Below are 15064 nucleotides of genomic sequence, written 5' to 3' on the forward strand. Positions count from 1 at the left end.
CGAAAGTCCTGGCAGTGTTGGCTCCATAAGCGTACACTTGGTCGATTAAGTTCGCTGATTGGCGACCGCTTTTTGCCTACGAAAACGTCGCTAATGCGAGTCTTGATAGCAAAAGTAATAATGAGACAATTTCTACAATGCAATCATAGTAAAAAGATTAAAGTCAAACGTTGTAATTATCCGAACGGAGACTTGTACATAAAATCATGCACGATACACTTTTTAATTTTCCAAAAGATATTGGGCACACTATATTGTAGCATTATTTTCAATGTAAATATCTTGTACTTTGATCCTTGGAATATAAAAGAAAAGGAAAAGATTAGCGAGGAGAAAAATGAGGAGAAATCACCCTCCAAAAACACATAGCTAATTCTATGATATACGTGATTAACATCGGAAATTATCAATATCAAAGATATTTTGGCTGCATTTACTTTCAATAGTTAAGAAAGTAAAAGAATGATATTTTTACAAATCGCAAACGACGTTCTCGTAACAGAAACCGTATTCCAATCGCGACTAAACGCAAAAATTGAAATTACAAGGTCTTGACGGCTATTTTGCTGCAAAAGAAGCTTTCGTGGAAGACTACCGAGATCTAACAAAGGATACATAATATGGATATAAACGCGAATATGTATCGCGCTCATGAGAAGATAGGACGTTGCAAATTAAAAAGAGTCTAAATGTCAAAATGTTAAGATTTTTTACGTGAGACTTGGAAATATTTTATAATATGTTATATAATTTGTTATATAATTTGAAAAAAAAAACATTTTCTATGTCAAGTATCAACAAAATGAAATATATCCATATTATCGAGACTTGACCACTTGAGGACGTAAAATTTTACTAAATTCAATTTTAGAATTGCAAATAAAGTTGTCATTACCGTTGTATATTTAAGAATCGGCATGGGCTTTTTATCGTCAAAAATAAAATATCTTCTTCAAGCTGTAGCATTTTCTTTAGCATTTAGACTTTTTAATTTGTACCGTTCAGTTAGACACTGCATTTTCCTCGCGCATACTATAATCACTATCAACATTAGCGCTGGCATCGATATCCATATCAAGCTCGATGAGGTCGTTATCTCGTCATCGTTACTATTACACGCGAGTGTCCATCACCCGCAGCCAGGTGATCTCGCCCATAAAATCCTGTTAACTTTTCTTCCGTCCCGGAAAGAAGCACGATAAATAATTATCACAGTCTGAACTATACGTCTAATCCTTACTTGCGCCCTACTTGCGGTACACAGCTTACATGGCTAATCTACACACGGCCGCAGTTATACTTCAATATCTCCAAAATATTCAATTCGTCGCTACGAGACTCGTTACATACGTATATTTATATATGTATAGATATACAGAATGTATCAGGTGTACGCTTTTCGCACGCTTTCTCTCAACTACGGACCCTGGCGATGCTGAATAGAACGTCTCTCGAGAGTAACTTCCCGAATCTTCAATTTACAGAATGAAAATTTGTAATGAATGAAACGGCAGATAGCGTTTAAATAGAAAATCGAATCTTGTGTCGCGCTTAAATCGAGCTTACATCGTAAGCTGTACAATTTAACGCTAAAACTGGAAAGTAAATTTCGCCAAGGTAAATTTGATATTTTATATCCATAGTGAAGAGAACGTGCACGAACTCCGCGACGACCGATATATGTATTTATATATATGTTCAAAAAATGCAACGCTATAGCGCGAGCGAACCGCGCCCGCAGAATGTACAATCGAAGATAAATTAATTACAATTGTCGTTTGGGTCCTCAACGCGGGGCCCGTAAAGAGGAGGTTCAATCGATATTCACACATTTTCATATTTTCTGCCTTTGTACAAAAGAAGAAGCGCGTCTCTTATTGGTCTGGTAATAAAATAGTACCTCGGCGGAGACTCGGCGCGTGGATCGACTCTCGAACGGAGAGGGCTCCTGCCGCGCGAGTTCCTTGTTGCACATCAAGATCCACAAGTATTTTTCTTTCCTCTCTCTTTCTTCTCAATTTCTATGCACCAATATGGTGTACGGTTTAGACACTCAGGCTCTAAATAATATACCTGGCCGAGTTTTACCCGTTTTTGTCGGACATCCGTCCGGATTCGTCTCGAAACTAAAATTGGCCGTCCGCCGTTTCATGTTTGTCGTCGAAGTCGTCTTTGTACTGTCCAGTTCGACTTCGACTCGAAAACATGTCAGTATGCAAACGCATATATTTAAAACGCACTTACAATCGCATCGCATCGTACACTTAAAATGTTTTTCAGAGGCCGGCTGTTAATTTCGTTCACGGAGTCATTTCGAAGAATTCAAGATAGAATAAAAAGCCTATGGAAATACCGAGTTCATGTCTCGGCGATCTACCGCATTATCGCAAAACGCACCGCACCTTCGAGTCTAAGCGCATGATCCTGAAAGTCCAGCTCCGTCGTTCGCAAAAACCCGGTCTATTGCAAACGCTCGGCACCTCTCATCACGTTTCCGACTCGCTTCGTCGTCACCCATTAGAGTTCACCAGAGAACGCGGCACGCCAACGGCGCAACGGAAACGGTCCTAATGCACGTATGCGTTCGTTCTCACGCCATTACGCTCATGCTTCTCTCTCGTTCTCTCTGGTTCTCGCTTCACTGGGTTCCGCGGGTCGCCTTACTGTCAGGGTCTGACGAGAGGCTTACCTCCGTAAGGGGCGGGATACTGTCCCGTCAACAGGGGATACCCTAGGCCCACGTGAGTGTGATGATGCGTGTGCACGTGTCGCTGCGGAGGCGGCGATCTGTTGTCCTTGCCGAGGTTGCCGCCGCTGGCATCCACCGCGCCTTGCTGCTGCTGCTGGCTACCCGGTTGACCCTGCTGTTTGCCGGACGGCTGCTGGCCCTGGCCCGGCGGCGGGCCCGGGCCCGCGACCGACGTAGGCGGGCCGCTGGGCGGCCGGGCAGGGGTCGGGCCCGCCGAGGACGGGCTGGCGGACGCCGCGGATGTTTTGGGCGTTGGTGACTTGAGCGCGCGCTCCTGAAGCTCGTGTATCTTGTGCGCCGAGTAATACTGATTGGCGTGGTGTTGGAGCAAGTCCAGCGCTTTGCCGCCGGGTGGCCGACTGAGATCCTCCGGCGCGTGATACCTAGGTAGCTGATGAAGATAGGGGTTACTCGAATATGGACCGGGTACCAGCATGGGGCTGAGGCCGCGGTACATCGGATGACTCGGATCGAATGGCAGCGCTCCGTAGTGCTGTGGCTGCATGTAACTGGGATGAATGTAAGCGTACTGCGAGGTAGGCGGTGGCGGCGGTCCCTGAGTCTCCATCGTCGGCTTTACGCCCTCCTGCTTGCTCTTTGAGTCTTCGCTCTTCCCGAGATCCTGTGGTTTTTCCTGCTTCGGCTGGTGCTTCGGGCTGGGCGGTGGCGCCTTCGCTTGCTGACTCTGCTTGCTCGACTCCTCTTTTCTCCTTTGTTCGCTAGGATACAGGTAATACCTCCTGTCGTCTTGGACAGGTCCCGGAGGCGGCGGCGGCGGTGCCGCTCGTTGACTCTGCGAGCTGTGGTAAACGTGGTACGGACTCATCTGACTCTTCATCTCGATGCTTTCCTTGAGTATCTGATGGTTTTCATGCTGCTTGTCTTTCAGGCTCGGCTGCGGCTGCGGCTCCTGCTTAATCTTGACCTTCTGCTCATGCGGCTCTTGGTCCTGCGATTGCTGGCTCTGTTGCTGCTGTTGCTGCTGCGAGACCGGCTGCGGTGGCTGGTAGGCGTAGCCTGGCGGCATATAGCCACCGTAACCGCCATAGTAGTGCGGCTGTTGCTGCGGCTGCGGTACCGGCTGGCTCAGCTCCTTCTTCTCCTTTTCCGACACGACGCTCTGTAAGCTCGCCATCGAAGGCATCTGCGGTATGTTAAGCGGCTTCATCTCCTGCTTGGGCGTAAGGTCGCTCGGCTTCTGGTCTACTGGCTTGCTGTCCGAAACGTTGGACACCAGGTAAGGTGACTGACTATAGTACGGATACATACTGAAGTGCGGGGGCAGATGCGCCGGCGCCGTGGCCTTGTTGTCCTTCTCCTGACTCTGTTTGGACTTGTCGACCGGTTCGGCCTCGAGCACCGGCGCCGCGTCATCCGATATATCCGAGTAGGCCGGGCTTTGTACGTCGTCGCGCGCCGAATCGACAATCGGCGCCTCGAGAGGCGACGGGTGCGGACTGCCACCAGGCGATTTTCGCGACTTCTTCTTGTAGCCCTGCGGTTTGGGCGCGCGCGCGTCCGCACTTGTCTTGCTCTTGTCCTGTTCCGGCATCAACGCAGCCGTCGGTTTAACTTTGAACTGCGGCATTTTTGCCGCCGCGGCGTGCAACGACACCGCGGTCGGGTACTGTTGCAAGTGCGACTGTACACCCTGACCCGGGTGACCTGGCGGTGGCGGTGCCGTTTGTAGACCTGCTGTCTGCTGCGACACCTGGCTCGCAAGATTCTGTAAACCTGCGTGCTGACTCGCTATACTCTGTAGACTGGCCTGCTGCTGTTGCTGCAATCCGGACGGCTGCACCACGTGGGCCTGCGCGGGCTGGCCCAGTTGAGCCGACAGGGGATGCTGCACCGATTGCAACTGATGCGCCGGCGGCAGTTGTTGAACCGATGACTGCATTTGCTGCTGTTGCTGCTGCTGGCTGCCGACACCAGGCTGCAGCTGTTGTTGCGGCGATTGGCCGACTTGCTGCAACGACTGCTGCGCTTGTTGCAGAAGGGAATTCTGCGTTTGAAGCGACTGCTGCATCTGAGACGGCTGCGGTGGCTGCGGTATATTGAGGGGTTGGGGGATATTCGTGCTCGGATGCGGCGAAGGCACGGGCCTGGGGGACTGACTGGGATGCGGGCTTGGACTCTGGGGCGGATTCGACAAGCCTAACGACTGATTCTGTTGCTGCTGCTGTTGCTGCTGCTGTTGCTGCTGCTGCTGCTGCTGCTGCACAGATTGCTGCTGTTGCCTCGATGGCGCCGTAGAAGTGGGTGCTGGCAGATCGTCCTGGCCGAACCTGAGTACGCCCGGTTTGACGATGCTCTTGTCCGCGAGCACAGGCGTGGGTGGTTCTATGCTGGGCGACGGGACCCGCGGAGGCGGCGGCGGCGTTTCCGGTGGCAGTCCCGCCGCCGGCGGACTCGCCGCTCTCACTGGCGTTCCCTCGGGCTTGTCCGCCGGCGACTTTACCGGCGTCGCCGGGCTCGGCGCCTCGATATTGCTCTCGTCGTTCTCCGACATACTCGTGATCGCCTCCTTGGTATCGTCATCGTCCGCGGAGCCGTGTGCGTGGCTCTGGTGATACTTGAGCCCGTTGATGTGTTTGTACTTTTTACTACAGTTCGGCTCAGGACATTCCAGCAACACCGGACTAGCGGGCGGCGAGCCGCTGGGTGGCGTCGGCGGCGGCGCCCGCCGCTTGTTCTTGTCCTGCTCCTCCTCGGGCCCGCGCGACTTCCGCTTCGCCGCCGGGTCCGGCCGCGGCGGCACGAATGCCGCCGGGCTCGGACTGGCCGCTGGCGAACCTTGAGCCCCCCGACGACCCTTGCCGCCGTTGCGCAGCTTACTGTGCACGGAACTCCTCGTCTCCGTGAAGTTGCTCAGGTCGTTGCCGGGCGTGGAGTTGGCCGCGGCGCGGCCGCGCTTACCACGGCCCTTAGGCGTGCGGGCATCCAAGTCGCTGGTCGGCGAGTCGCAGAAACGTGGTGGCGCCCAATCGTGACGTGTGCAATCCAACAATGTCCCGACGTACGTTTTACCCCGCCACGTAACGTTCACCACTAATACACCTGTAACAGAGAGAAAAATGTTATCGTAATGATCGGCAAAGCGACTCCTCGAGCCTCGTAATTGCCTCGTGCACCAATAATTGTAAAACGCGCTTAAAACTACTATACATATTTTTAACTCGTTTGTGACTTCCACATCTGCTGTGTGGACCGTAAAATATCATCATCACCAGCTATTGGACTCGATACGATTCTTCGCAGCAATTCCGCGCATAATCTGCACCAATTTCAAAATATAAGTTATACATAGTTGTAAAAAGAATAGATTACAGGGGAAAGTCCTATATTACGAGATAGGATTCTAATGTGAGACAGTAGGTGCTCAACATCCAAATTCAATGACGAACTTTTTTCGCAACGATTACACGATCTAACGATGAATCAGCCACTAAACAGATTTCACTCCAACGGCAATAAATTCATGGTGGAACCAACAGATGATGCCTATTAATTTCGCAGAAACTCCGCTATCTCATAACAGGGTACTCTCCTCTACATATTTTTCAAATCTCCGTGAAATGGATTCCAAATAATTACAAGTTAATTCAGGCTCGATCCATTTGCATCTGTTGCTCAACATATTACTTTATATAGGCTCGAATCCTGGCTGGGGTAATATTTTTTGCAATAAGTATTTTAAATAAGGGGAGGAAGGGGGTTACCATATTAGATGCTAATGTATAGCATTATTAAAATAATTTATAAACGTGAATTCACTGACGATAACACTTCCACTTACGGGGATTAACCTGTGTTATAAGACTGGTATGTAACCGGCGCACAGGATAAGTTGGTAAGAATACGGTATATGAATTCACTTAATAATTTAATTTAACTGGCTACTTACACCTATGCCCGGTCCTAAACGGCCTCTTTAATTTCTAATTGATATATCTTAAAGGACCTATGTTAAAAAATTGTAGTAATTACTTTATATACTAGAAATAATAAATCCGGACAGTCGTGCTTTTCATTTATCAGCAATTTCTGATGAGAAAAATGTATGCATGTCGTAACTTGGTGCAACGCTCAACGTGACTCGGTGTCGTGCGAAAGAAGTAGATGAAGAGGGAAGAAGGCGACGAGAATCGCGCGTGTTCAACGAAGAAATACGGCTGCATATCGCTTCACTGACGGAACAACGCTACGGCGAGGGAAAAACCGGTCCTAAAATACGGCGGTTTTAACCCCCGGGGGCCCCCTCGGGCGGTTTCATCGGGTAATAAGTTTCGTGGCAACCTGTGACGAGCTAACTCGCATCTGTCTCCCTTCTTTCCTCCTCGCGGCTCTTCGTTCTTGCGCGATCAGCGCCGCTAATTGAAAATATCTCGCCCGTGCACGTGCAAGAAAACGCGGCGCGTTTCGCAGGTGATCTCGACGATGATGCTGCAGGTGTTCCCGACCGCGGAACTCCCGTGTTCCACGCAACAAAGTGCGCGGCTAAATTACTTTCGCGTTCGCGTAATAGGGAGAGTCGAATCGGCGTAAATCGAATCGGCACCACGGGGCGCCGCACCAGATTCAAATGTCAAAGCTTCGGGGTGAGCGAAACGGCGAGCGAAAGGGGATAGCTTCACATTTACGTTGCTCGTGGAAAAGTCCGACTCTTCGCGTCGTCAAAGTATTAAGGCTGAAAAAGGAGGAGACCTAATAGAATTCGCTCTTGGGAAACGACGGGACCGTTAAAATTGCGAGAGAAGATAATTCAAGTGCGTAATACCCCAGCCGGAGATATGAAGCCGAGTCCATACGACGAGAGGGAGAGAGAGAGCGGATTCTTTATTTTCATCTCCCAGATTAACTCTTTCCTCGGAAGGCAATCCTCTCTCGATGGGGTATCGTTTAAAAATAGATACCTCCGTCCGGAATGAAAACGTCCGTGGAAGATGGAGCCTCGTCGTTTGCAACCGCGGGCTCGGATCGTGAATCGAGGCACCGAAAATAAAGGAACGAGCTGCACTGGCGCGGACAAAGAGAACAATAAAAACAGAGCGGAAGTTCCGAGGCGACCGTAGTTCCTAAAAGCCACATGACACCGTGTTTCTCCTCCATCTGTCAGACACACGTCTGGCTCTTTTTCCCCCCCCGTCTCGAGGGCGAGAGACGAGATGCCTCGTTGTTTCTTTCCACCACCCCGCGGCGTGCCCCTCATTTCGCTCTGTTTCTCCACTCCGCTCCTTCTCGCCGCGCGGGCCAGAAACCTCGGGGCATTTTGGTTGATTGAGTCGTCCCCCTTGCGCATCGACGTCATTCCCATTTGCCGCGGAAGATAAACGTATGGGCGAGCACCGGGGGGATGATGATAAATCCGCGCGCCTCACCCCCGTCATACGCCTCTTCATCCCATCCGGTTCTGAGCCTCCTTTTCACCCCCTATCCTTCTCCGAGCTAGTGCCATTTTCTTCCATTTTTCTCCCTTCACCCAGACTTTCACCTTTCTCTCGAGCCTTGACGGCGCGGAATGACCAAATTACCTTCTAATAATTGGAAGAGACATTCGGTTCCACGTTGGTATTGGTCCGCTTTGCTTTGAACAAACTCATGGCAAAACTCACCATCGAACGGAGCAAGAGGGAAAGGCGAAATGAGAAAAATAGCCGAGGCAGCTCGTCCGATTCGATTCGATTAGTTCGCGCATCTCCTCTCTCGATGTCTTCTAAGAATGCTCGCTTACACGATAGCCGTGTTAAGTGAGTTCGGCCTCGCGGTTAGCTTCCCCTAGAGTTAATAGAATTTTCCGCGACACAGTAAACGAATAATCGCACGCTCTGCCCCGAAGAGATTGCGGTCGCGGCAGCTGCTCGCGAAGTCACATCCGAGCATTATTTGTCCGTCGCCCGCTTGCGGCGGGGAGACGCCCGGCCGTCGCGGGTTTCCTCTTCCTGAAAGCCGACGGACGGATAAAGGAGCTCTTTCCCGAGGGGCGGGAGATTTGCGGTTCGCGGCCGAAGGAAACCCGGGGAAACCGCACGAGGACGAGGAAGAAAAGCCTCGCGCAGCCGCGCCGTAAAACGACGAGTTAATCTCTTCTCGAGCGATATCGCCGTAGAGCGGCGATATCTCGGAGCCGGGGGAGAGCTCTCTCGGCTCCACGTCGCTATAACAGCTGTCACGTGAAATCACGTCTGGCGTTAGCCCGCCCTCCGAGAGCGACGACAATCGCGGTCGTTGCTCTAAAACGAGAGATTGCTTTCGGTGCGCCAGCGGGTTTCTCCCCCGCGCCGAAAACCCACGTCACGGAAGTCTCTTCCGGGGAGCAGAGCGAGCAGGAGGCAGGTGTCTCGTTCATCGATGTGCCGAGAGGGGCATTAAACTCGGGGAGTACGCGCGCGCTTCGCGCGTCTAACCCGATTTTGACGGATTAGCATTTCAGCGGGGAAAAATCGTCGGCGAGCGCGAAGATAAAAGAGAGCCGCCGGTGACCTTCTGACATATTATTCGTAGCATTTACCCGCCGTGGAACCGCTGGATCGCTGACACGGCGATTTTTTAGCGCGATGGACGAGCGTTTTAAGAGGATGCTAAAGTCGTCTGTTTTACCGACACATTCGAATATAGTTTTTGCGTTGCTGAATCTTTTTATTAGTTTTTACGCCTAAAATTATACCAGGATAAGTTGCGGACCGCATAGCAGAACGTTTTTATACTTGAAACACTCGGGTCAGAAGTCTAATGAGAAAGATATTGGTATTTGAAATTTTCAATTTTTTAATCGTGAGCAATTTGAATTTGGCTTTATAAAATTACAAAATTCTTCCACGCGATTACAGTACGCGTAAAAACAAAGCGGGGGATTCACGACTTTATATAAAAAACGAAGAGAAATTAAAAATATCGCTTTATAAGTAATTGTGGTTAAGCTTCACATGCTGATATTTTTAATTTCTCTTCGTTTTTTATATAAAGTCGTGAATCCCCCGCTTTGTTTTTACGCGTACTGTAATCGCGTGGAAGAATTTTGTAATTTTATAAAGCCAAATTCAAATTGCTCACGATTAAAAAATTGAAAATTTCAAATACCAATATCTTTCTCATTAGACTTCTGACCCGAGTGCTTCAAGTATAGAAATGTTCTGCTATGCGGTCCGCAACTTATCCTGGTATTATTTTAGGCGTAAAACTAATAAAAAGATTCAGCAGCGCAAAAACTATATTCGAATGTGTCGGTAAAACAGACGACTTTAGCATCCTCTTAACTCGTAAAACAAAATTTTAATTCAATACCGCGGGCACTTTCAAATATAATATGAGGAACATCTATAAATTTAATTTTAAATATTGTATTTTGAAAGTGATACTCTCTCTGGGGAAACATCCGACACTGTCGCGTGAGGGAGAGGAGGGATTAATAGTTGCGATGTGATGTGCTGACGATATCGCGCGCTCGATAAAGTCCGCAAAGCAGAGCGAAGCGGAACGAAGCGATGCAGCTGCCAGGCGAGACGTGAAATCACGGGGCAGCGTTATTTGTCCTCGCCGAATGGTCGTCTGTGGCGCCCAGAGACAACTTCGACCGAGATCAGTCTGGAAATAAGTGGATTTTCTTTCGGCTTCGGAGAGCCCGCCCAGTCGCCACGAAGGAGGTCTTACAGAAACGAGATGTATTCAAGATCTCCGGACGGGGGAAGAGACGCGTCCCAGAAGTCGCGTCCTTTCTTCCCGATGCATCTTCCCGACGTTTAACTTATTCTTATTGCGGAAGATTCTCCGTGCGATTTGCAACAAGTACGCCGATCTCGCCATGCGTAATCCGATAAATACAAAGCACTATATCTGGGACACATTGACTTGATTTTGTAGCGCCGATCTTTTGTCGAGCGCAAATTTTATACATTAAGGATTTTAATAAATCGAGTCTCTAATTTGCAAAGAAAAAATACCCCTCCATGTCTGCGAGAGCTAAAGAGTTAAGGAATCTATTTGTATGACAATACCCGTCGAATTTTCACAAACGGGCAGATATTCGAGATTCGTTAAAGAGCCTGGAGTATCGGGAAGAAGCGACATCCAGTAGGCGAGATGGAAAGGGTAGATTGCATGAGAGGAGAAGCAGGAGGAGGAGAGAACCTCGGAAGGAGCAAGAGCGGGATTCCGTCGAGGTGAAGCGAGAGATGTTCCGAAGATCGATAACAAGCTGTATAACTCTAGCTTCCCTCCACGGGAGAGAGAGAACTTCTCCCTCCTCCCCGCGTCCCAGCTTTCCCATCTCCTCCTCTGTGCCCGCCCTGTCGCGTCTCCGACAAGCATCCTTTCATCAACGTCTCTGTGATCCAACTAAACTACCCTGACATCGACAAAACCAGGTCCGATGGGAGATAGACGCCTTTACGATACACACCTCGCTCACGGTGGTGCCTGTAATTGTATTAGTGGCTCGTTCGTGCAGCCTTCTTACAATCTCGCGTAATGCTTTTCTCTACAAGATGTCCAGAACGTGCTCGCGAGATATCACACGGATCAGATTCTCTTAAACATGGATATAAATCCTTCAGCCAAACAACTTTCTCGTTTCACTGCATTTGATTAATCGAAGAGTCAAAGGAAAGATCACTAGAAAGATAATAAAGTAGAACATATTAGTTCCAAAATTATGGAAATTACAACTTCCTGTTTAAATGGCAATAAATCAATTTTTAACCCTTTGTTCTTTCCTTTTAATTCGCCGAGCGCGCTTGATAAGATAAAAAAAAGTTAAAAATGAAAAGGAATAAAGGACTAAGAGCCGTGACAGGGTGTTAGTGTCTAAATATTTGATTCTAAATTTATTGCGAATCCAGGTTCAAACCCTGGCTGAGGTGATATTTTTCGCAATAAATTTAGAATAAAATATTTCGACACTAACACCCTGTCACGGCTCTTAGTCCTTTATTCCTTCACACTTGCGTTTATCACATTTGAGCCGTACGAATTTTATTAATTTGTTAAAAACGAAAGATCAATATTGAAATAAAAACACAAAATTAAAGCATTTGAAAAATGTTGAAATGTCAAATTAAACTGAAACTCGGATGGGGAAAAGAAGAGCTTCTCTTTCTCGGCTGCAAGGCGATTGTTTCCACATTGCGGACGCCGCGCGCGCGACGAAAACGCGTGTTATTGCGATACACGTTATCGGCGGTTTAGTACTTCTGTCGGCCGATCGGCGGTCATTAGTTACACGCGCACGCACGCATAATTACACATTCGCGCGTATGACATTTATTGCCGGAGATTAACCTGTTAGCTTCGCGGAATTATTAATGTGCCGCGATTATAAAGTGGGAGATGTAAATCGGGGCCGATCGCGGAGGGCGTGCGACGCGGCGCGCGTCGTCGTCGTCGTCGTCGTCGCGCGGCCTGCAAATATAACTCGTTTGACTTCGTTTGCTTATCCACGCGTGTCGAAGGCCTTACGTAATTGCCGAGCGCGTGGCTCGCGTACACGCGAAAGAAATCGCCCGCCCTCTTAATCGCCCGCTTCCCCGGGAAAATTTCTCAAGGGGGGGATCTTAACGTGCCTATTATGTGCGGATCGACGACGTGTCTCGTTAAGCGTGATAATGCGAGCACGAGACATGGGTCTTACAAAGGGAGGATACGAATCGACAAATTCAATTTGCACCCGACACATCGCGAAATCGCCTTTGATCAATGAATTTGAGACCGATTCCTCCTCGACGAAAACGTCAGCGAACACTTATTTCCCTTCAATTAAGGACTGGCGATAAAGAGCGTCTGGCAAATTAAGCTGAGAGAGAGAGAGAGAAAGAAATGGTAGACGATGAAATGTTTTCTCTCTCGCTTAATTGTAAAAATGCACGCCTCTTGGAGTAAAAACGGTCCCCCGAGATTTCCGGGAGCCTTTCGTAGGTTATTAAGATTTCCTCGTTACGCAACTGTGGTATTGCATTTCTAAACGTAATCACGATCGCGACGAAGGCGAGAAGTCTCGGAGGAACGGAAGTGGCAGGCAGAACGGATAAATTTGCTATAAAGTAAAGCGGCGCGGAGAGGCAGCAGCCGCGAAACCAGAACAGACGTGCTCGAGATTCCGTCGCTGTTTTATTTCTCTCGCCGATAATAACACGCTGGTAGAGCTCTCTTCTTCTCTCTTTTCCTCCCTCCCTCATCTTTTTCTCGTGTCTCGCCGGGAGTCGAAGATGGAACCGGCCGAAGAGTAAAGAGAAGAGGAATAACAAGGAGATGAAAAGAGGTGGAAGAAGACGGGGCGAGCCGAGCGGAACGAGAGGGCGAGAAAGAGAGAAAGAGAGAGAGAGAGAAAAGGGGGGAAAGGGGTGAAGGGCAATGGAAGAGCTACAGGGAAGCGGAGGGAGGAGGATGGGAGGGGAAAGGAGAGAGGATGTAGCAGCAGGATATCAGCAGCGAGCGACGAAAGTAATAAAACTTGGATGGATGGCAGGCTCGGACAGATTGGTCGGCCATTCAATTGGGAATTCGACGAATTTATGGACTTCCTAATCTGCCATTATGGACGGCCATTTAGGAACTCCCTTTCGTGTCCAGCTCCGCCGCGCCGTTTGTTCTTTTGATGGCGAGCACAAAGTAGGGAGAAGAGAGCGCAGTTCTCTCACGGGCGCTTCCGACATCTAATCGCGCGTCAATTCTCGAACGGAATATCGCCCGGGAAACTGTAATTTATGTTAATGTTATTTAATGCGCGTTGCATGCTCCACAAACGTTTATCCTCGTGTTTGTCCCGACATAATTACCTCTTTAGAATTAATTTTTAATTAAAAGTAGTTTCACCGGATGTGTGTATCCACAGCGTTCGCCATCCGTTCGTTCTCTCTCGCGTAGATTTAAAGGTGCGAAAAAATAAAGACAAAAATAGTTGTTGAAAGCGCACACGTGAACGCAGCGCTCTCGAGAACGGTGGCTTTTACGGGAAAAGTACCAAATGGTTTTATCTACCTCGAGCGCGGGGCACTTACATCTCGAGGTAGTCGTTTATTAAGTAGATTAAACTTTACATTAGAATCCAACGAATTACCGTCACGGCGGAGGCAGGCGCATTTTTCCCCCTTAGGAAACTTCGAAACTCCATTTCTCAGTTTTGACGTGGAAGCGTTTGGCTCCTTTCACATAATGGCGGTTCATTTATCCTTCGCGAGGAGCTCATCCGGCGGTGAAAAACAGCTACTCGATTCGACCGCCTTCGAGGGAACGATCATAAAGTGGACCTTTGGCGCGCCGTGGGGGAGAGACGAGGAGGAAAAGCACGAGGAACATACGAGAGAAGGATGGCGGGCGGAGTGACAGAGAGGGAATGCGAGAGGGAGGGAAAGGGACGAGAGAGAGGGAGGAGGACAAAGAGTGGAAGAGGGAAGAGCAGCCGGGCAGAGTCACGATGTAGTTTAACCCGACGACAACCACGACCGCGGCATTACATATAATACCTGTCTGACAAGCTACCTTACCCGTGTTGCATCGGCCAAGTGTGTACGCACGTACGTGCGCGCATAATGCCGGCTCGTGTGTGCGAAACACGCGCTTTTGTGTGCACGCGGCGTTTACCGCACGGCATGCATAAGCGTATGCGGTTGCGTGTGCCCGCGTTGCACGCTCGAGTGTGGCTCGGGAATTCGAGGATTCGGGTAAAACTAATTGCAGGCCTGTCTGAAACGGTTGGCAGGATCTTGCGTATATCGCATGCGGGCCGGAACCTTTATCGATTTCATTCCGTGGGCATAATTATATGCTTTGGTAATTACGCGTGTACGTGCATGTGTCACGTGTGTCACATTTTGCGCATTGTTCCGTTACAACTTTTTGACGAAAGGCAGGACTTGTACGGGGCGAATCGATCTTAAGAAAAACAAAGTGTCCCGCTGTGTAAAGGGCGAGTGATAATTTCGGGGTGTCCCGTGTACGTTTAGATATATCTCGATACTGCAGAATTTACTTGTATTCATGAACGTGCATTATGCCCAGCCGTCACGTTTTGTCACGAATGTAAATGATGGTACGTCGAGAGGGCGAAGTGTTCGCGTGTATTTATTCGCGGTAGCGTGCGGCTTTCTTTATAATTTCCGCAGATCGCTTTAAACGTATTACGAAGAAATCGTCGTTGAAGCATGCGACGAATAGACCTCGGCAGGCTTCCCCAGGGGAGAGAGGGGATGATCTATTAGCGAAATTGGTATTAATTATGCTCGCCCGCGGTAGAATTAATTATCCCGCCGGAGAGCGTCCCCCGACGCTTTTGTTTTAATTTCATTCTACGTACATCAGTTTTACCTCGCGTGCGAGTCGAGT

General features: G+C 49.1%; 1 protein-coding gene across 1 annotated transcript in view; it reads right to left on the reverse strand.

Moving 5' to 3' along the window:
* Positions 1-747: 747 nt before the first annotated feature.
* The window catches only part of LOC105564500 (zinc finger protein 608-like), a 20038-nt gene continuing 5721 nt past the window's right edge, over positions 748-15064 (reverse strand). The window contains exon 2 of the mRNA XM_012016915.1: positions 748-5809. Coding sequence (XP_011872305.1) covers positions 2667-5809 — 3143 coding nt within the window. The 3' untranslated portion in view covers positions 748-2666. The remainder of the gene's footprint in view (positions 5810-15064) is intronic.

This window comes from Vollenhovia emeryi, unplaced genomic scaffold (genome assembly GCF_000949405.1).
Source record: "Vollenhovia emeryi isolate VEMERY1.0 unplaced genomic scaffold, V.emery_V1.0 DF939164.1, whole genome shotgun sequence".
Taxonomy (NCBI): Eukaryota; Metazoa; Arthropoda; class Insecta; order Hymenoptera; family Formicidae; genus Vollenhovia; species Vollenhovia emeryi.